This window comes from Spermophilus citellus (genome assembly GCF_964194105.1).
Source record: "Spermophilus citellus genome assembly, chromosome: 12".
NCBI lineage: Eukaryota > Metazoa > Chordata > Mammalia > Rodentia > Sciuridae > Spermophilus > Spermophilus citellus.
In genome coordinates, this window is record NC_138198.1 from 11,073,389 (window position 1) to 11,095,008 (window position 21,620).

At 42.9% G+C, this 21,620-nt stretch overlaps 1 protein-coding gene across 5 annotated transcripts in view; it reads left to right on the forward strand.

Annotated features, from left to right (window-relative positions):
• Positions 1-21,620, forward strand: part of FANCC (FA complementation group C) — a 192,608-nt gene that overhangs the window by 115,463 nt on the left and 55,525 nt on the right. For all 5 annotated transcript variants that reach the window (XM_081262803.1, XM_081262801.1, XM_081262799.1 and 2 more), the window contains 2 exons: positions 12,744-12,857; positions 13,785-13,849. In XM_081262803.1, coding sequence (XP_081118929.1) covers positions 12,744-12,857; positions 13,785-13,849 — 179 coding nt within the window. The remainder of the gene's footprint in view (positions 1-12,743; positions 12,858-13,784; positions 13,850-21,620) is intronic.

A 21,620-nucleotide genomic window follows, 5' to 3' on the forward strand; every position in this document is an offset into this window, starting at 1 on the left:
TAAGACTCAAACTAGCTTTACGGAATCAGTCTGTGATCCACTGTATAAAAGAAAAATCATATGATTGTATCATTAAATGCAGAAGAAACCATTTTATAAAATCTAATACCCATTCATGATAACAGTTTCCCAGCAAATTAAGAATAGTGTGGAAATTCCTCAACTTGGTAAAAGGCATTTACCAGATAACCTGTTGTTACTACTACACTTAATGGTGAAAGACTGATCTGGAACAAGGTAAGAATGTCCTTAGAGCAGTGGAAGTTCTAACAATTGATAAGGCAAGAAAAAGAAGCGAAAGGCCTACATATTACAAAGGAAGAATTGAAACTATCCCTATTTCCAAATATAATTGTTTTCATAGATAAAGCCAAAGAATCTACCAAAAGCCAAAAGAAAATAAACAAACAAATTAAGAACCCAATTCTTGGAACTAATACTTGAATTTAGCAGAGCTGCAGGAGACAAGAATGATACATCAAAATCAACGCCATGTCCATGTACTAACAGGGAACACCTGGAAACTGAAACCAAACACACAATAGCATTCATAGTAACTCTAAATGAGATGAGGCACTGGGGTATATATCCAACAAAATGGAATTTGAGTACTGCAGATTATAAAATTCTAATGAAATATATAAAACAAGACCTAAGTGAGAATGCTTGTACCTCGAAAGACCCAGCATAGTACAGTTCTCCTCAGTGTGTACATTTGAAGTATTTGCTATTGAAGTCCCAGCAAGCAGGAGGAAGGGGTGCTGAGATGTGCCTCTCAAAGAGGAGACTGTTCATGTGAGTGAGGAATGTGAGCTTCGGTTTGCTTTGGTTTCTGCAGTGCTGGGGATTGAACCCAGGGCCTCATGCGTGACAGGCCAGCGCTCTCCACTGAGCCACACCCCCAGCTCAGGATGTGAGTCCTGAGTGGGATGATGTTTTTGATGAAACCGATTTCTTATTAAAAAATGGTCATTGGTAAGTTGAAAGAATCTCACTGCGGAGAGGTCTTGCCCCAAACCTGGAAAACAGCAGTGTCACCCCAGAGGGGCCAAGAGGACCTTGAGCGGACAGGCCTTCCTGGGTGCCCCCATCTGTTGCTGGTGAACCGCACCCTTCCGTCCAGTTGCATCTCTACATTCTCGGGGCTTCATTGAACCTAAGCATAAAACAGAGCCTCAGGGGGCATTTCCTGTCTTTGGCTCTGCGCTTCCCTGGGCCCTGCATTAAATAAACCTGTGATTATATATGTTTGTTACACTTTTGTTTTGCTGTTAACCTGCCTCCTAGTGTGGAGGCAGCAGCTCTCATCCCTGTGGTGGGGAGGGAAGGCATTACCCTTGTACTCTTCAAAGACCAGAGTGAAAAGAGGGAAGGCCAGTGGTGAGGCTGTGACAACATCCAGGTGAGGGGAACAGGGCTGGGCCCAGTGTGAGACCAGGGCCACAGAGAGAGGCCAGGCGTGTCTGAGCAGCCTGGCAGGACCTGTGGTGACTGTGGAGGGTATGAAAGGGACGGCAGATGACCCCAAGCCAGTGTCTAAGATTCCGACTTGAGCAACCGTGTGGACAGCAGAGGTATCTCCTTGGGTGGCACAGATGATAGAGTTGCTGAGATACCCATGGCAACGTGCAGATGGCTGTGTGCTATGCACCTGCGGCATGGGCTCGAGGCCAGGGCTGGGCTGGCGTTCTGGAAGGTGTCACCTCACTGTTCTGCTTTGTATCTGCAGTGTCCCCCGGAGGTTCGTGTGTTGACAGTTTGGTCTCCAGCTGGTGGGGCTCTGGGAGGTGAGGGACCCAGTAGGAGGCAGGGCCTAGAACAAGGAAGGTAGATCACTGGAATTGCCCTGGAAGGGGATATCTGGACCCTGGCCTCCTCTGTTCCCTTGACCTTCCCCCTCACTTTCCTATGAGGAGCTGCCCAAAAGAAATTTTCTGCTCTACCCTGGTCCAGTAGTAGGTTGGACCTCTGCCCTCTGTTTCCAGGCTGCCCCGAGTTGAGTGAGCTGCTGTGGTCCAAGTTCCCTCTGCCATGATGCTCTGTGCTGCCACTGTCCCAAAGCAACAGGACAGGCAACCATGGGCTGAAACCTCTGAGACTGTGGGCCAAAATAACATTGTCCTCCTTTTAAACTGATTAGCCTAGTTGTTTTCTCACAGTGACAGAAAGCTGGCTATCACACTTGCAGGAGTGGGATGATGGCTGGGGTGAGGCTGCGCCTTAATGGGTTTGAACTCCCAGGATGCCACAGGAGGGAGGCCCATACCTTCTGGTCAGTCTTTCTACAGGCCTCCCAGCTGTGGAGCAGAAGGGGAGCTCTTGACCCAAGAGGGATCAGCACTCGGACATCAACACTGCAGCCTGACTCCTCATTAGAAGATCTCGGCATTAAATAAAGCCGTGGAGCTAGGGGAGATCTCCTCGGGACCCTGCTGAGCTTAGAGGTTTCCAACGTGTGAACAGTGGGTTTGAGGGGGAGGTACTAACAAATAAGACCAGGTAAGAGAGGCGTGAGGTGCCGTGTCTCAGCAGCTAGGACCTGTGGGCACCCTCTGCAGGTGTGCAGTGCCTGTGTGTCCTGGAGACCTGGGGAGTGGGCAGCCCGCAGCCTGCTGTGTGTGAGGCTATGGCAGCCAGGGTCCCGTAGTTTGCTACCAGAGTTCTGACCAGAGAATTGGGAGGGATCGAGGCTAGACTAGAGCATACTGAAGTGTGAGAGCTGGGAAAGCAGAGAAGGCAAGTGCGTCAATGAGCTTTTCACTGCTGTGACCAAAATACCCGACAGTAACAACTTGGAGGAAAGGTTTATCTTGTCTCAGTTTCAGAAGTCTCAGTCCATGGTCCCCGACCCCGTAGCTCTGGGCCCAGGGTGAGGCAGTGTGTGGTGGTAGGCATGGTGGAGAAAGCAGCTCAGTTCATGACAGCCAGGAGGCAGAGAAGGAGGGATGAGCCAGGGAGGCCAGGTACAGTCTCCAGGGACATGCCACCAGTGACCCACTTCCTTCAGCCAGCTCCACCTGCCTGCAGTTGCCACCCGCACAGTAGTTTCTCCAGAGGACGGGCCCCTCAGGTGGGCTCATCCAGCAGTGGGGCTGCAGCTCTTGTGGTCTAACCTCTCACCTCTGAACTTTGCTGCATGGGCTGTCATATGAATTTACTGGGGACCCCTCATATCCAAACCTGAATAGCACGCTTAGACAATTTTCTGAGGACACTGTGATAAGAGGAGAGCAAAGAAGTGGGCAGCAGCCAGCAGGGAGATGAGCATCCAGGAGTACGTCCTTCAACAGCAGGGAGCTGCCTCAGCAGGCTGGAGAGATGACAGAGGTGGGCCCTGGAGGTGCAGAGGAGCGTGGGTCCCTGCGCCAAGGGTCCTGATGAGGCGGGAGTCTGGCGGTCAGAGTGAGGCGGACAGCGGTACCTTACAGGGACAGAGGCACTCCTTCCAGTGGCCCAGATGGGAAGACAGGACAGTGTGTGTGCAGGTGAGCTCGTGAGAAGTGGTGGCGGCATGGGAGTTTTTTTCTCAGGTTCCTCCCTGGAGCTTCAAGGGAAGCATGGAGGGATAATGAGAGAGGGAGACAGCACACAGCTGCTCAGGAAGTGACCAAGGAAGTGCAGTGTGCCACTAGGTGGGGTCTGAGATCAAAGCCAGCGCTGTTGACTGGGTCTTGTGAGGCTTCTCCAGCAGTGCTCAGCCATGCAGAATAGACCCATGGGTAGGTGCTTACAAGGCAAGTGCCACAGTGTGTTAGAAAAGGGGACAAGAGGCACTTGAGGTGTCTGTAGAGATAGGAGCAGTTACGCTCACAGGGTGTTCATTGAGTACACGTGAGCTGCCCAGAGCTAAGTGTCCCTAGTAAAGCCTGCATTTCTAGGTTTATGAATCTGCCTCTCTGTAGACCTTCTTACAAATGTGTTTTAACGCCGTGGTTGGAACCATTCATACTGCTGCTTTGTTCAGGCTTATTTTCTAAAGCCTTTTGATTTTGGTTTTTGGAAAACCAACTCTATTTTCCCCCTGGAACTAATGAGTGAGCAAGCAAGAGGTTCTGTAAGCAGAAGTAAGAACTGCAGACTTTATTATGATTGGACCTGTGTTTGGAAATTCTGTGAATTGTGTTATGTCAGCATCCGGCTCATGGAACGGGCTGTGTAAACAGTGGGTGCTGGGGTTCTGTGAATGAGCTGCTTCCTCCTCGCTGGGGCCTCACCACTGCGGCTCTCCAGATTGTGAGTGTTTACTTCACAGTAAAGAAGGCTCTAAAAATACCAGGCCAGTTAGGTTTTTATTGTAGATCATTTCATTTAAACTGCAATGGGACATATAAATTTTAAAAAGAAAAAAAAAGACATTTTGAAAGGCAGGATTTTTTTAGGAAAAGCTGCAGGAATCTGTCTGCAATCATTTGTTTTGGCTATGAATGTAAAACTGCAAAAAGGGAAGGGGATAGATTTGTTCCATCTTTTAACCTGGAGCAATCGTACTTTGAACTGATGTGCAGAAGGTTTGAATAGCATGCTACTGTGCTAGCATAAGAAAATTCTGTCTACCAAGTTCTAAGATTTTTAAAAAATTCTTTTTGAGTTTGACTTCAAATAGTTTTGACTATCATAACTTTTATTTGTAATATTGTTTCAGAAAGTATTCCCTTTAAGTTAGGATGTACTTCTTGATTTGGATCATAGATTTTTCTAGTACCACATGTGCTAGTTATATATTGAAATATCTTTCAAATCTTAATTGGGAAATAAGGAATACCATGGAAACTAAAATATTTTCTGAGTTACAGAATTCTAAGCTTTTTTATAGTTTTATCAAGGGTGGTGGGCATCATAATTTGAAAACTGATTTTCCTTAATTTTATCAAAGATTTCAGATTTCATAAGAGTTTGAGTCTCGAGAAACCTCATATCACAGGTGCTGCCAACTACTAGGGACAGCACCGTGACGGTGGGCCATATGTGGTCTCAGCACCTGTGCCCAGTGGTAGCAGGATGTGTGGCCCTGCCCCTCACCCTCCTTGGCGGGCCTATGCTGAGCTCTATGTGCTGAGGGTGTGCTGCCTGTCTCTGTACCTCTCTCCTTTCCATTAGCCTGTGCAGGCCCTGGCCCTGGCTTCTTTGCGTCAATTTTAGAAAAGCTTGTGAAGTGCCATTTAAACCCTCATTCAGGATTGTCATTGACCCTGCATGTGTTGATAGGCCAGAAAATTGACGACTTTGTGACATCGAACTTTTCTTGCTGAAACCATGTACATGTATAATTCCACTTCTGCAGATTGCTAAGATGTATTTTTAAGAAATTTGAAGTTTCTTTAACACTCATCATCTTTGCTGCTTTGGGATGTGCCGTGCAGGGCTCTACTGGTCATGGTACTCTATAGAGGAGAATGGTTTTTTTTTCCTGTTCACTGAAATAAATTTGAGTGACACTTATGTGTTGGTCTGATTTCTAGATTGTCTGTGTTGGTGGAGGAAATGATAATTTAAGATTGTGTTATTAAGAAGTTTTCAGTGTGACATCCAGTTTAGAGAACTATAGATCACATGCAGGTGATTTAATTAATTTAGGAATTTTAATATTAGTTAAGTAAACAAACAATTCCAGTATAATAACATAAATGTTTTACTAGATGTTTACACAGAATGCCGTGGGACTGTAAAAAAGGAAGTGACTAATTCAGCATGAGGGCACAGGTATTTTATGTGGCAACAGAACTGCTCGGTATTCAAAATGACAGCATTTCTGAGGCCATCTCTGCACTGCTAGACAGAAACTCTGTGAGAAAAGAGATTAAACACGTGGTGACACACTGCAGGATAAATGTGGGGGGGGGGGTAATTAAACAAATGAGAATTAAGAAAAGCTGTTGTTTTACTGATCAGATTTGCAGGAAGAGATTTCCTAAACATGGAGCCTGCATCGTGACTTGTTTAAATACAGCTGAGCTGCTTTGAAGTTTCTCAAGCCCTTTCCACAGAGCTGACACCTCCAGCTGCTCTGTCTCTCCTGGGTGCTCCAAGACCGTGGCTGCCCACAGGTGACCAGAGCTGCAGGGCTCCAGAGCAGCACATTACCCAATGGAGTCATGTGCACCAGCGCAGGCCTTCTGGTCAGCGTCATCAGTGCGTCGGTCTCTTTGAAGTAAGACCACAGAACAGTGTGTTGTTGTTGTTGTTGTTTCTTCAGTGCTCAGTGGGCATTTTATGACCTGAGACTTAGGAAAGCAAACTGTGGAAACAAACTCTGTCACGTTCTCCTGTAAGGAGGGCCCAGAGAAACCAGGGCAGTCCCACTTCTCAGGGTTGACAGGAGCAGTGGTCCCTTTGCCTTTGCTCCAGCCAGTGTTTGTGGAAGACTGCTGAGAAGTGCCAAGGGCTAGTGCACAGTCCAGGCAGGAATATCAGCATAGTGAGCCAGGCCCCTCCTTCCAGAGCCCGCAGCTCCTCCGCCTGGAGTGAGGCTGCTTCTAGCAACACTGCCAGGAGAGACCACGGAGACTTCTGGAAGACCAGGTCTTACCCCCTGGAAACTGGAGCAGGCTTCTTAGAGAAAGGCAGATTCTGAGAGATCAGTGGAACACTGGCAGCTGGGGCGGGGAGGGCGCTGTTAGGTGTCTTGGGCCTGGGGTGACTCTGGCAGCCAGCAAGGAGCCTGGCTTCACCCAGGGATCAAAGAGGAAGGCTTGAAAGTGAGTCTGACCAGGTGGGTTGAGAAACATGGGGTAGGCTGTGCTTAGGAGCCCCATGAAAGCCTGGAGGCTCAGGGGCGACAGGAGTCTTTGGAGATGGCCCCTTCCCCTCTCTTCCCTGCCCTCCAGTCCTGTTTTCCTCTGCCTCCCCCAGCATATCATTCATTCCTGCTCTCTGTGCTTCTCCAGCCACCAGAGTCAGTTTAGACCCTGCTACTCTGGGAGCACCCTGAAAATGACCAGTGGGAACACATCTCTCTAAGCCTGTTCCCACAGTGACCGTCTCACCCCTAAGTGTAGCACTTGGTGTGTTAAGTCACGCACTATGGCTGTTCCCATCTCCATGGTCATCACCAGACTCTAGGCTCCCTACCTGGTAGCTCAGGGGGGTGGCTTGCATACAGATCACCTCAACATGTGTCTTGTTGGATGAAAGAATGAGGATTCTGTTTTACTTGTGTGTGTGTGTGTGTGTGTGTGTGTGTGTGTGTGTTTTAATACAAAGAGACATGCAGTAGAGAGTAGAGCAGTGGAAATTCTGCAAGGGTTCAATGATCAGATGAAGAGATTGTTTGGAGAAGCATAAAATACGTGTTCTGTCTCAGTCTGGCAACACTGACCGCGGCTCGCTCTCCCATACCTTTGCCTGAGCAAAGCCCACAGCTAGTCTTCCACACCCCATCCATGCGCAGACCACAGCCAGCTTACTCCGGTGTCCCTGTCCCACCCATGAATGTGCTGCCTGTTCCAAGGCAGAGCAGATACAGTGAGTCGGGGACCAACAGGAACACCTGAAAACAGCTAAAATTGAAACTTCTCATATAAAACTTCCCCGTGGTGGCGTGAGCATTTCAGTGGTTCTCCAAGCTTCAGACAAGCTCCTTCATGATGAAAACTCCTACCCAGTCAACCCTGGGCTTAAAGCCAGGCACGGCCACCTTGGTTTCCGCACTTCCCACCCTCAAAGGATTTTAGATCACAGGTCCAGGCCATGGGTCTGCACATTTTAAATGCCAGAACCTGTTCATCATATACACATACTTTTTGTATCTACCGATTCATATTTGAAAACCCAGTTCCTTATTGGCCAAAATGAGGGCATGGGGTTGAGGACCCCTAAGATTGCCATTCCAGCATTTAAAAAAGAAACTGCTTAAATGACTGCAGGATTTCTCTTTGTCCAAGGCCAGATGCTTGTTTAATGATTGTGTGTTTAGACTATTTGTCACTAGGTGGCAGTAAAAAAGCTAGTCTTAGCTATTAAAATGCTTAATCATTTTTATTTTTATTTATTTGTCAGTTGCTTGCTTATTGGTGCTGGGGCAGGAACCCAGGGCCTCCACACTCTTACCACTGACCTACACTCTCCAGCCCACCTTCTTTTTTTTCCCTCTTCAGTATTGGGAATTGAACCCAGTGGCATTCTACCTCCAAGCCACACCCCCTCCAAGCCAGCCACACCCCCTCCAAGCCAGCCACACCCCCTCCAAGCCAGCCACACCCCCTCCAAGCCAGCCACACCCCCTCCAAGCCAGCCACACCCCCTCCAAGCCAGCCACACCCCCTCCAAGCCAGCCACACCCCAGCCTTTTTATTTTTTGTGACACTGTCTCACTAAGTTGCTTAGGGCCTCACTAAGTTATTGAGGCAGCCCCCAACTTGTGATCCTCCTGCCTCAGCCTCCTGAGTCACTGACTTACTCCTGAGATAACAACATTAATCCATTGATGACCCACGTGACCTAATCACCTCTTAAAGATCCTACCTCTCAACACTGGGGCATCCATGAGGGGACACATTAAAACCATGGCAGCTACATATTATCAAGTGGTTTCCCATAACTTTACAAATTTGTGCTCTCAGCAGCAACAGAATACCCATCCTACTGTCTTCTCACCAATAGTGAGTTTTGTGGTATAGGTTTTATTTATTTTTTTAAATGGGACAAGGAAAAACGAATGAATGAATGAATGAATAGGTTTGGGAACTAGCTCTGTAGTGTGTGTGTGTGTGTGTGTGTGTGTGTGTGTGTGTGTGGTGCTGGGGACTGTGAAACTATATAGCATTTGATTTTTAAAAATCACTTTAAAGCTGGTAATCCCGGTGACTGGTGAAGCTGAGGCAGGAGGATAGCAAGTTCAAAGTCAGTGTCAGCAACTTAAGGAGGCCCTAAGAAGAGATCTGCCAATTAAATGATATTACTTTCCCTATTATCCATAATTTCTCTCTCTACACTATCTTTTCCCTACGGGCAACTGTGGTCCAAAAATATTAAATGAAAGATTCCAAAGAAATAATAAAACAAATATGAAATGAAAAATTCCAATAAAAAATTGTTTATAAAACAATTCATAAGTTCCAAAGTGCATGCCATTCTGAGTAGTGTGATAAACTCTGATGTCATCCTGCCTAGGGCCTCGGATTGTCCCTTATATCTACCACCTGCTGTTGGTGCCCCTGTAGCTACCTTGGTTGTGTCCTGTCCTGGTCCCCATGCTGTGTTCACGCAGCCCCTTTGTGTTCGTCATGGGCACAAAGCACAAGAACAGTGGTGCTAGCAACTCCGTTACAGTAGATTATTCAAATCGTCCTTTCTGTTGCTAGCTGTCGTTGATCTCTCAGTGTGCCATATTGGAAGTTAAACTTCACCCTAGATATGCATTTGTAGGAGAACACCCAGTGCATTGAGGGTTTAGTGCCACTCATGGTTCCAGGCAGCCAGTCTTGGAATGTCATTTTTCTAAGACTTCGTGTGTTCAGTTTGTGGAAATGCAGGTGTGGAAATAGTAGCTGGAGACTGGCCATTTTAAATGTTACTCGGGAATTGATCACAGGTGCTGATTGCACACTCAGAATCTGGCCAGTGCATTAGACTTCTCTCCTGTGGTGCTCAGGTGGTGTTGGAAGTCACCTTTCATGTAGGGCAGCAGTGCATCGGGAGGCACTGGGTTAAGCCTGGGCCTTATTTTGCTTAAGAATTATAGTCTCATAGCTGCTTCTCCCTTGAAACTGGTTTCCTTCTGTTGTACACCCGGGTCTATATTACCTTGTGCTTCAATTTTTTTAAGGGTCACTCATATGAAATATTGTAGTCATAGCCACCTGTTTATGAGTGGCTTAATTGAAACTTTGCTTAATGGAATTTGATTAAAAAACAGAAAACTTGGGTGAGATGCCATAGTTAAGGAATTTAGCCCAGGGCCTCACATGTGGTAAGCACTCAGCAAATTTTAGTTGTCACAATTGTTAGAATTCCTTCAGAAAGTGACATTTGACCAGGTGGAGGAGGTAGGAGAGCCTCCAGGCAGAAGGAGAGTAGGTGCCCAGCTGCCGGCAGGACACTGAAGCTCCTCGTTTCCTCATCTGCCAGGCAGACTCTGTGAGGACCAGTCTCCGTGTGAAAAGCTCTTTGAACACTCCTGGCACACAGAAAGTGTTGTGCTTTATTAAAGAGAACACAGGGTCTGGCAGCAGGGGGCTTCCAGCATTACCTTCCCTCTACCTGGCGGGGGACTCCCCTCCTCCAAGAACCTGACTGCACCCGCCTAGTGTCCAGACCAAGCCTGCCTTGACCCCCCACTCCTGCCTTGAGTCTGATGTACAGCAGGGCTTTCCCTTGCCCAGACTGCCTGGCCCCCCTGCCCCCTTGCTGAGAACACAGATGTCCCTGTGTGGTTGAGCCCACCGCCACTGTGAGTGCCTTAGGGGAGTGAGAGCAGCTGCTCTCCCCCTGTGGACCTGAGCCACACACCTCTGTCCCCACCCCCCTGCCTGGCAGCTCTTACTTTCTGTACTCAGGACAGATTTGACTGGAAGAAGAAAAGAACATTCTGCACGGGGCCCATGCAGCTTTTCCTCACTCTCATAAGGAGCCTTAGAATTACACCTTTTAAAACGTTCACCTTCAGGGCCGAGCTGTGGCTCAGTGGTAGGATGCTTGCCTGGCATGTGTGAGGCCCTGGGTTCGATCCTTAGCACAATACATACATGCATATATACCACATAGTAAAAGGGCCATTGACAACCAAAAAAACACAAGTTCACCTTCACCTCGTAAGTTCCCCACCTTTTCCTTTTTAAGGAGCCTGCTGTGTGTGTTGCTGGTCTGTAGTGGCTGCTTAGACACGAATTCCTTCGCTGAGTGCTGGTGTTTCCAAGCTCTTGTTAACCTACTAGATGTTTTTCTAATTGGAAAACATTGTGCTGATCTCGGACAGGGACTCAGGAGTGTCATCTGGAGCTTGGTGTGCAGGATCCCAGACAGGTCTGGGCTCTTGGCAAGCACCACAGTCTGGTCTGCACAGAGACCCACCAGGTTCTGGGCCAGGTCCCCCATGGGACCTGGGGGTTATTTTATTTCATTAAAACTGTCTCCAGAAAACAACAACAAAAAACATAAAATGACTGTTTCACTGTGAATATAATAAAACCCCACTGAGTTAAGTAAAAGGGGTGCATTTTATGCTGTATGAAGGAGTTTATTTCAATAAAACTGTTGTTAAATATTTCCAAATAAAACACTTTTTAATTTTTTTCCTGATTATAAAAGGAATACACACACACACACACACACACACACACACACACACACACATATACAGGAAGCTGGAAAACACAAGTCAAAGAGGGGCAAGATTTTATATGCACATGTAACCAACTCCCCATCGTGGCTCCACTCTGCAGACTGTTACCTTTGGGGATGTTTCCTTCTGGGTTTTTTTTTTTTTGTATGTTTGTTTGTTGTTGTTTTTTTAATTTTTAAGTATGGATTATTTTTCCTTTCTTCATTTAGTTCTATAATGTAAGCATTTAAAATGCTCTCCTACATTCTTCATAAATATTTTAATGGCTTGCAGTGAGCCATTGTATAAAGGTGTTACAAATGAACTGTGCCCTGCTGTTGGATGTTTTCCATGATGTCTTTGAACATGATTCCCACTGTCATGTTTAGATCTATTTCCTTAGGGGTATCTACGTGCATCAGAGGTGTGGGACGCTCTCAAGGCAGGTGGTGCCTGGTTTCAAGCTGATTGCACAGAGCACTGCCTGTTAGCTACAGGGAGTCCTGTGCAGGTGGCACACTCCTGAGCAGGCACCATCCTGAAGTCCAGGTGGCCTTCAGGCTCTGGTGCACCTGCTCACACTCCGGGGACCTTGGCATGAGTAGAAGTCCTCACGTGTGTTCCCCAGTAGCTCCCAGGGCTCCTGTTGTGTAGAACCCAGTAGCTTTACGTGTTCAAATCTGCAGAAAGCTTTAATTCACTAAGTGGAAACTGGTGTGTGTGTGTGTGTGTGTTCTAGTTTACTCTTTAAAAGCACCAAAATCAATTTTTAAAAAATATTATTAGTTGTAGGTGGACATAATACCTTTATTTTATTATTATTTTTATGTGGTGCTGAGGATCAAACCCAGGGACTCATACTTGCTAGGTAAGCATTCTACCACTGACCTGTAAATCCTGCCCCTAGTTTGCTCCTTTATACTATGAAGATGAACATTTATCTATTTGTTTCACAGACATTTGTATTTTTTCTTAAAAGTTAACTGTTCATGTTTATCTTTGTGTTTTTACTGTTGGTCATTTCAGGTTTTGTACATTAATTTTATTACTCTTTTTGTGTTTTTTTCTAGTTTGTGCTCATATTGTTTTCTGAAAAACAGGTTTTATTTCTATTTAGAACAACTCATCTTTTTACTATATTTCACTGGTACATTATAGTTATACATAATATTCACATTCATTTGCCATATTCTTTCATGCCATAACACACAGTTTTATCAGTCTCATTCCCTAGTACACTCCTTTCCTCCCCCCTTCCCTCTTCAGTCCACTTGCTCCTCTGACCTCCCTTATATCAGTGTTATGATTTTAATATCAACATGTTTTCTTTTCTCCTTGAATCAAAGCCAGCTGGGTATTTAGACAGAGGGGAATTGCTGGTGTCATCGGGACCATCCCATAATGCGACTCGGACTCTGGGCATACATCACAGGCCTTTTGTCTACTTCTAAGAAGTCAACTCTTCCTTTTTCTGTTTGGGTTTTAGGGTTTGTTATTGCATATACTTTCAGCATTCAGATTTGATGTAAAAGAAGTCGGCCCTTTCACTCAGTGTCTTGGGTACGAACCTGCGGATTACTATCCTGGTTTGCTTAAAAATGTGAGTATGTTAAATTTATTAGTATTGAAATATTCAAAAAAAGGGGGTGGGTGGGTAAGTGGAAATACTTCACTCCTCCAGGAGAGTTGTTTAACCTTCCTTTGTTTATATCTTCTTACCTTGGGCGGACTTAAGGCCATGTAAGGAAGAACTGTGAGAAGGAAGCTTATGAGAAGAAGAAGGAAACCAGGAAAGGTTTTAGTAAATCAAGCAATCAGCCTCTCTGGGGGAAGAGCATTCCTTAACAAGTATAAACACAACCGTGTGCTCTTGAACAAATCTTTTATTTAAAAGGAAAGTAGAAAATGCACTAAGTAACCTAGTACACAATGTTACATATTACATCTTAGCAACGAAGTTGTGTTTTCTTCTGCCTTTAATTTTAACCATATTCAAGAAATTTAAGTATATGACCTTGACAGAACTCTTCTCAAAATACTTTGAGATATTTAATGTTTGTTAGTCATTTTGCCCTTTTGAAAGTTTAATACATGAAAAGAATGTTTATTTATTTATCTATTTTATATGGTGCTGATGATCAAACCCAGTTCCTCACATATGTGAGGCAAGCACTCAACCACTGAGCTACAACCCCAGCCCCAAGAATTTTTTTAAATAAAGAAAATTCAGAAAGAAGTGAATGAACTGAAGCATGTTTTTAGTTTTTATTGATTTTGTTTGTAATTTTTAGGAAATTAATAAATTGTTGCTCACTGCTAGGTAGGAATGCAGAATAAGACGTGTTGGACCCACTTATGGATAAATGTGCCTTGGCACTGCCTCCTTCTCACCCTGCCTGAGGAAAATACAAGGAAAGGAGGGCAGAGGGCAGGGGCTAAGGGACTGCAGTGGAAATGTCACTCATACCAGGACTGATGTGACCTTGTTTGCAGCAGATGCTCACCTGCAACTGGTTGTGTCTTACAGATGGTGGCATCATTAGTGTCTGAGCTCAGGGAGGGTCATCTTAATGGATCGAACACTCAAAGACGGTAGGTGTTCAGCTAAGTGTTTCTCTTCTCAGATTTCAAAATGTATCAGTTCAGTTATAAGAGAAAACGCCTCCAAACCAGAGGTCATGCGTGTTCGTAGTCACGGGCATATCCTGTGTAGCCAATTGGTGAGTTTTTTAGCTTTTTTTTTTCCATCTTTTTTTTTCCATCAGTATTTCCTCGACTCTCATAGAACAGTAAATAAATTTATTTATGCACATGTTTTGTGGACCCATTAGGTGAAAATCCCTATGTATATAGTCAGGGACACAAAAAGGAAAAGGAGCATTGAGCTCACCCTGGGGTTGCTCACCATGTCAGAGGAGATCCTGTGCAATGCAAGTGTGTGCTCTGTGAGCCTTGCTCGTCCCCTGCCCCGCCACCGTGATAGTGTGCCTGTGCGCGAGCACGCGCATGGGGTATTTACAAGGCAACAGATCTTTGATGTGCACATATGACCTATTCTAAGAAACATAATATTCTAAAATCTAGACTAAACAAATCAAATAGATTCAAACAAATTAAAAAGCAATTAATCATCTTTATACATGTTTCTTTGCTTTGTAAAATAATACAAAATTGTTTTCATTGGTGAGCATTTAATTTTTAACAGTCACTAAGAAAATCTAGGGTCTGAGGGATTGTGTATGTGTGTGTCCGTCCGTCTGTCTGTCTGTCTATAAAGCTATGCCAAATGAAACATTTGGATAATGATAACATTATCAGAAATGGTCTTTGCCCTCCGCCTTTAGGAATTCCTTGCATCTAACCCTTCAAGTAAACTATGAAATTCTTAGAAGGAAAAATTGGAAAAAATCCTCATGACATTGGATTTGGCAATGATTTTTAAAATTTTTTTTAGTTGTAGATGGGCACAATATCTTTATTTTTCTTTATTTTTTTTTATGTGGTGCTGAGGATTGAACCCAGTACCTCATGCTTGTGAGACAAGTGCTCTGCCACTGAGCTACAACCCCAGCCCTTGGTAATGGTTTTTTAAATATGACACAAAAATATACGCAACAAAGAAAAAATATACAAATAGGACTTTATTAAAATTAACTTTTTGCTGGGAATATATTTTTGCTCAGTACTAGAGTTCTTTCCTGACATGCACAAGGCTCTGGATTTGATCTGCAGCACAATAAATAAACAAACAAATACATAAAACTTACTTCAAAGATTCAAAGAACCCTACCAGGAAGCAAAAGTTAGCTTACCGAATTGAATGAACACTTTTGCAGATAATATCTCTAAACAAGGAATTGGTATCTAGAATATGTAATAACAAAAAATCCAGTTCAAAAATGGGCAGAGGCTGAGGATGTTGTTCAGTAGTGAAGCCTAGGTGCTCTGGCAGCTCTGATTTTGATCCCCAGCACACCTCAAACACCAACAAAAACCAAAAACAAACCAAAACCAAAACAAAGCAAGACAAAAAATACAAACAAGGAAAAAGTAGAGGACTTGAATAATGAGCTCATGGAGGACACTCAACATCACTAACCATTAGGGAAATGCAAGTGAAATACCATTGTACGCCTTGTAGGATGACCATAATAATAATAGAGAAAAAAGTGGAAGACAAGTGTTGGTGAGGATTGCAGAGAAATTGGAGCCCCTGTGCATTACTGGTTGGAATATAAGCGGATGCAGCTACTGTGCAGTTTGGTGCTTCCCCAAAATGTTGAACATTGAATCAATACCAGAATCAAAAGCAGGAGCTCTAGCAGATATCTGTATACAAATGTTCATTAGCCACAGTAGCTGAAAGGTGATACAATCCAAATGTCCATCATCAGTTGAATGGAGAAGCAAATGTAGTTTATCCTATACAATGTAATACTGTTCAACTTTAAAAAGGAATAGAATTTTTATATGTGCAAGAACATGGGCAGACCTTGAAAACATCTTGCTTAGTGAAAGAAGCCAGACACAGGACAAATAGTGTTTAATTTCACTTATATGAGATCCTAGAATAGGCACATTCATTAGAGACAGAAAGCAGAATAGGGGTTTCCAGGGGCTGGAGGAAGGATAGAATGGGAGTTATTGTTTAATGTGTTAAAAGTTTATGTTACAAATGGGTATAGATAGTAGTGAGGAGAAGACAATGCTGTATGTTCTATATTTAATGTCAGTGAATTATTACCACTTATAAATAGCTAAATAGTAACTGTTGTTATATGTTTTACCACAGTAAAAAATTAAACAAGAAAAAAAAAATCAGATGAGATACCACCTCATAGTCCCTCAAATGACTAAAGTGTCAAGCCCTTGCCTGTCTTGCCCAAGATGTGCACCTCCTCTCCACAGCTCAGGGGAATGTGAATGGTACACCACTTGTGACAACTGACTAGGGTGAAGCATAACTTGCCGTGCAACTTGGCAGTCCAGAGTTGTGTCTTTTCTCATAACCAGTGAATACACAGACACTCACTGATACTTGTGCGTGAATGTTCACAGCTGCTTCATTTGAAATGCTTCTGAATCAGAACCAATCCAAAGGGTCATCAACAAGTGAATGGATAAACAAATTTTATGGGGCTGGGGGTATCGCTCAGTGGTAGAGCCCTTATCTACCATGCACAACGCCCTGGGTTCAATCTCCAGCACCCCCCCCCAAAACCTATTTACCATCTTATAATAAATAAAAAGACAAATCACAGACTAAGAAAATACTTCAAGTCACACATCTGCTTAGGCCTCCATGTCTAGAATATATGAAGAAGTCAGCAATTAAGACAATAACTCAATTTAAAATGGGCAAAAGATTGAAATACAGATTTCACCAAAAAGTATATACAAATAGCTAAGAAGCACCCACATGCTCTATATAAATGTTCATAGCATTACTGGTAGCAGACAAAAAGTGGGAGCAACCCAGATATCCCTCCACTCATGAAAGGTTAAACAGAGCTGGTATTTCCACACATAGAAGAATTTTCCTCAGCAAGAAGGAACTGACCCAGACTGCAATGTGGATGAGCCTCAGAAAGATTCTGAGTGAACGAATTCACTCACAAAAGTCCACAGATATTATGAATCCATTTGTAGGAAATATTCAGAATAGGTAGATATAGACACAGAAAAGAAATTGGTTGTTTGGGCTTGTGGAAGGAACAGAAGGGGAAGAAATTCCTACAAATGAACACTCGGGAGCTTTCTAAGGTGATGGGAATGTTCTAAAGCTAGATGATGCTGATGCTGGTGATTTTCTAACTGAGGAAATATATTAACATCATTGAACAGTACACTTAAAATAGAACAATTTTGTAGTATTATGATATATGCCTAAAAAACAAGAATCTCTAGGGAGCAAGAAGAATATTTAGATGCACTTATTTACATGTCAGGTAAAGACGTCAATTATGTTGAATAATTTATCTTTTGAATTATATAATCTGAAAAATTTTAAAGGGAACTTAAAAATGGATAAGATCAGTGTGTATACACTCTCTACACCAGACTCCCAAAATGTCGTATAGTTAAAATTTTTTTTTAAATCAACTAGGAATAAACAAAATAATAATAACAACAATAATAATAAAACACTGTTAACACCTGGAATGACATTAAAAATATGGCAGAATAGGAAGCCTGGGTCTCATTCTCCCACAGAGACATCAGCTTAAAAATAGTATGTGGTAATGTTTTGAACAACTAATAATAAAATAAATACATACATACATACATACAAAATGTGTGCTGGAAAAAAGGAAAAAAAAATAGTATGTGGCCAAAACAGCCGTCTTGAGAACTTAGAGAGTTAAGAAGTCACCAAGCTGCAGACAAATTCCAAGTCAAGAACATCCACATTGAAATGGGTAAGAAAAACCTTGTCGTATCCACAGTGATAACCACTTCCCCCGCTGGCACACATGATCAGGACTCAAGGAAAAGCCCAGCTTACAACTCCTCTCTGAAAGGAACTAGAGGATTGGAACATGCATCCGACATTTCAGCTTTTCAGGGAACTGTCCAAGGAGCTGGTTTCTGTTTGAGCTGACTCAGAGCACCACTGGGGAGCCAGCATGCTGTGGATACCTTGGGGCCACAGCGGACAAAGAAAGCTCAGTGATTTGTTGTAGCACTAAAGAACTGACCATGCTGCTTCTGGAGGCTGGACCAGCTCTGTAAGATGGGGAGAAAGTGACCAGCTATGGCCTCTACCTTGGGAGAAAAAGAAGAGTGGAATGTGCATCTAACATTCTGGCTCTTCTGGGGGCTGCCAGAAGGACTGTTTTCTTTCTTGTCTGACTTGTAGCATTGACTGGAAACTGGAATACTTTGGATGCTTGGGGATCATGAAAAGCTCAGCTGCTTGTTGCAGTGCCAGTGAAACTGCAGTACCACCTGTGTACACCAGAGGGAGCAAAAGATTATAAGCTCTTGAAAAATAAAAAGTGAAGCTCTATAATTTGTAAATTAAATGCACAAATATAAAGACAACACCTTCTTGGAAAAGATTAGAGGGATCCCCTGAAACTCTAGTTGGGCTGATTGGTGGAGGTCTTCCCTTGTGCGAATCCAGTCTGGAAAGACTGAGAGAGGTGGTGGTTATCTTTTTTTTTCCCCCCAGAAAACTACAAGCCCATAAAAATAACAAGACACACAAAGAAAAAGGGAATTGCAGCCTAATCAAATGATTAAACTTCCTAAAACAGCCCCAAAGGAATGGAGATCTATGAATTACCTGACAAAGAATTCAAATAATTATCTTCAAGAGTCTCAAGTGTACTGTAAGAGAACATTGATAGACAACTAAACAAAATCAGAAAAACAGTATGTGAAATAAAATGAGAATATCAACAAAGAGATAGAAATTATAAAAAATAATCAAACAAATCTCAGTACTGAATTTGTATTCTAAATAATAAGATACTTAAACTGAAAAACTCACTAGAAGGATTCATTAGCACACTTGATTTAGCAGAAGAAAGAAAACACAAAAACAAGCCATTTGAAATTATCAAGTCAGAGGAACAAAGAGAAGAATGAAGGATGGTGACCAAAATCCAAGGGACTTAAGCAACAACATCAAGTAGAACAATGTGTAAGTGTAGGATCCCCAGGAGAAGGAGTGGATGGAGCACATACCTGAAGAAACACAGCAGAATTTCCCCATCTGAGGAAAGTATCGGACATCCTGATTCAAGAAGCTCAAAGGACTTCAAGTGGGATGAATCCAAAGAACCCCACATCAAGCCGTCTATAATCAAACTATCAGAAGTTAAATCTTAAAAGCAACATGGAAAACTGACTCTTCTTGTATAGGGGAACTTCCATAAGGCTACCAGTAGAGTTCTCAGCAGAAATATCACAGCCAGAGAGTGTGGAATAAAGGAGAAATAAGGAATAAATAAAGGAGAAATTAGACCTTCTCAAATAATCAGAACCAAGGGAGTTTATCACCTCCACACTTAGCTCGCAAGAATTGCTAAACAGGGTTCTTCATGTTGAAATCAAAGGACATTAAACAGCAAAATAAAAGCATACAAAGATATAAAGCTTTCTGGTACAGGTGAATTGAATATAGAGATAAATGCCAAATCATGTAGTACTATAATAATATTGGTACATGAATTGCTTTTAATACTGGCCCAGAACTTAAAGGATAAAGGCATAAAATAACTAAAACTATGTGACTCTTAAAATTATGATTTGTGACATTGATACCAACTGGGGAGGAGATGTAAATGAGTAGAATTTTGTATGTGATTAAAGTTATTAATTTGTAATATGTTATTAACACTCTTAAGGTGCTTTTTGTAAACTGCATAGTAACAGCAAAGATAATACCTGCAAAAGGTTCACAGAGGAAAGTGAGAGAGCAGTCAAAGCAGGAGACATAGGTAAAGCAGCAGCAGAACAAAATTCATAACTAGACGAGGAAGATAGTTATGAATTTGGACTAAACTCCTTGTTCAAAAGCAAAAGTATCTCTAAATAGAAGGTTAAATTACACCCGACTACATGATGTGTACAAGGGGCTCACTTTAGATATCAGAGCACATACAGACTGAAAGTAAAAGGGTGGAAAAAGATGTAACATGGAAATAGTAACCCAGAGAGCGCTGGAGTAGCCCTACTGACATCAGACGTCTGTCCTAAGAGACAAGGAGGAAGTTGTATGACGATAAAACTGTCGGTTCACCAGGAGGATACAGCAATTATAAACATACATGAACTTAACAGCAGAGCACCCGAATGTGTGAGGCAAACACTGATAGAAGTGATGGAAGAGCCTGGTGAGGTGGCACACTCTGTCATCCCAGTGGCTCAGGACGCTGAGACAGGAAGATTGCAAGTTCAAAGCAGCCTCAGCAACTTAGGGAGACCCTAACCAACCTAACAAGAGCTTGTCTCAATATAAAAAATAAAAAGGGCTGGGGATGTGGCTAAGTGATTAATCCCAAAGACCCCTCCCTCAAAAAAAGAAAGAAAGAAAGAAAGAAATTGATGGGAGAAATAGTAACAATTATAGTAGGAGATTTCAGTATCCCACTTCCAATGATAGATCATTAGTCAGGCTGAAGATCAATAAAAACAAAACAACAACAACAACAACAACAAAAAAAAACAAACCAGAATTTAAGCAATGCAGAAGGTCAATTGGAATTAGTGACATACACAGAACACTCCACCCAGGAATAGCACAACTCAAGGACCTTTGGAACATTCTCCAAGATAGGCCACATGTTAGCCCACAAAACAAGTCATAAATTTAAGAAGATGGATGTTATATTAGGCTTCTTTTCTAATCACCATGAAGCAAATATAGAAATCAATAGCAAAAGGAAAACTGGAAGATTCACACATATATGTGTAAATTAACACAGTGTTAACTAGTGGGTCAAAGAAATCACAATGAACTTAGAAAATATCTTTGAGACAACTGTCTCTAAATAAGGAAGGAAGTAAGTAAATAAAAGGCCTAGGTATGTTGTTCAGTGGTAGAGTACCCCATTCGATATCCTGTGATGGAAAAAAAAAATCATAAGGGACTACTGTAAGCAATTATTTTCCAACATATTGGAAAACCCAGAACAAATGGATTATTTTCTAGAAACATTCAATCTATAAGACTGAGGCATGAAGAAATAAAAAACCTGAATGAAATCTGAATAGCTAGGCCTGCTGGCACCTATAACCCCACCTACTCAGGAAGCTGAGGCAGGAAGATCACAAGTTCCAGGCCAACCCCAGCAATTTAAAGAGACCCTGTCTCAGAATAAAAATGGTCTGGGAATATAGCTCAGTGGTACAGCACCCCTGTATTCAATCTTCAGTGCCCCCCCAATCTGAACAGACTTATAACCATTTAAAGAGGCAGAATCAGTTATTCAGAATTTCTGAACAAAGAAAATTCAAGACCCAATGGCTTATCCCAATCATTTAAAGAAGAATTCTACTAAACATTCAAAGAAGAATTAATAGTTGTCCTTCTCAGACTTGCAACAAATTGAAGAAGAAGGAATACTTTCCAACTAGATTCATGGGCAAGCATTACCCTGACACCAAAATCAAGCAGAGCTACTAAAAGAAAATAGATTAACGTCTGTGGTGAGTCTTGCTTCAGAAATTCTTGGCAAAATTCTAAAAACTGAAGTCAACAGCACATGAAAAGGATTATGCATGACTGAGTGGAGTTCACTGCTGGAATGCAGGGTGGCCCACATACAGGGGCCCATCCATGAATCACATCAAGAAGATGGCGGAGAGGAACCACAGGAACATCTCTGTTAATGCAGAAAAAGCGCTCGACAGG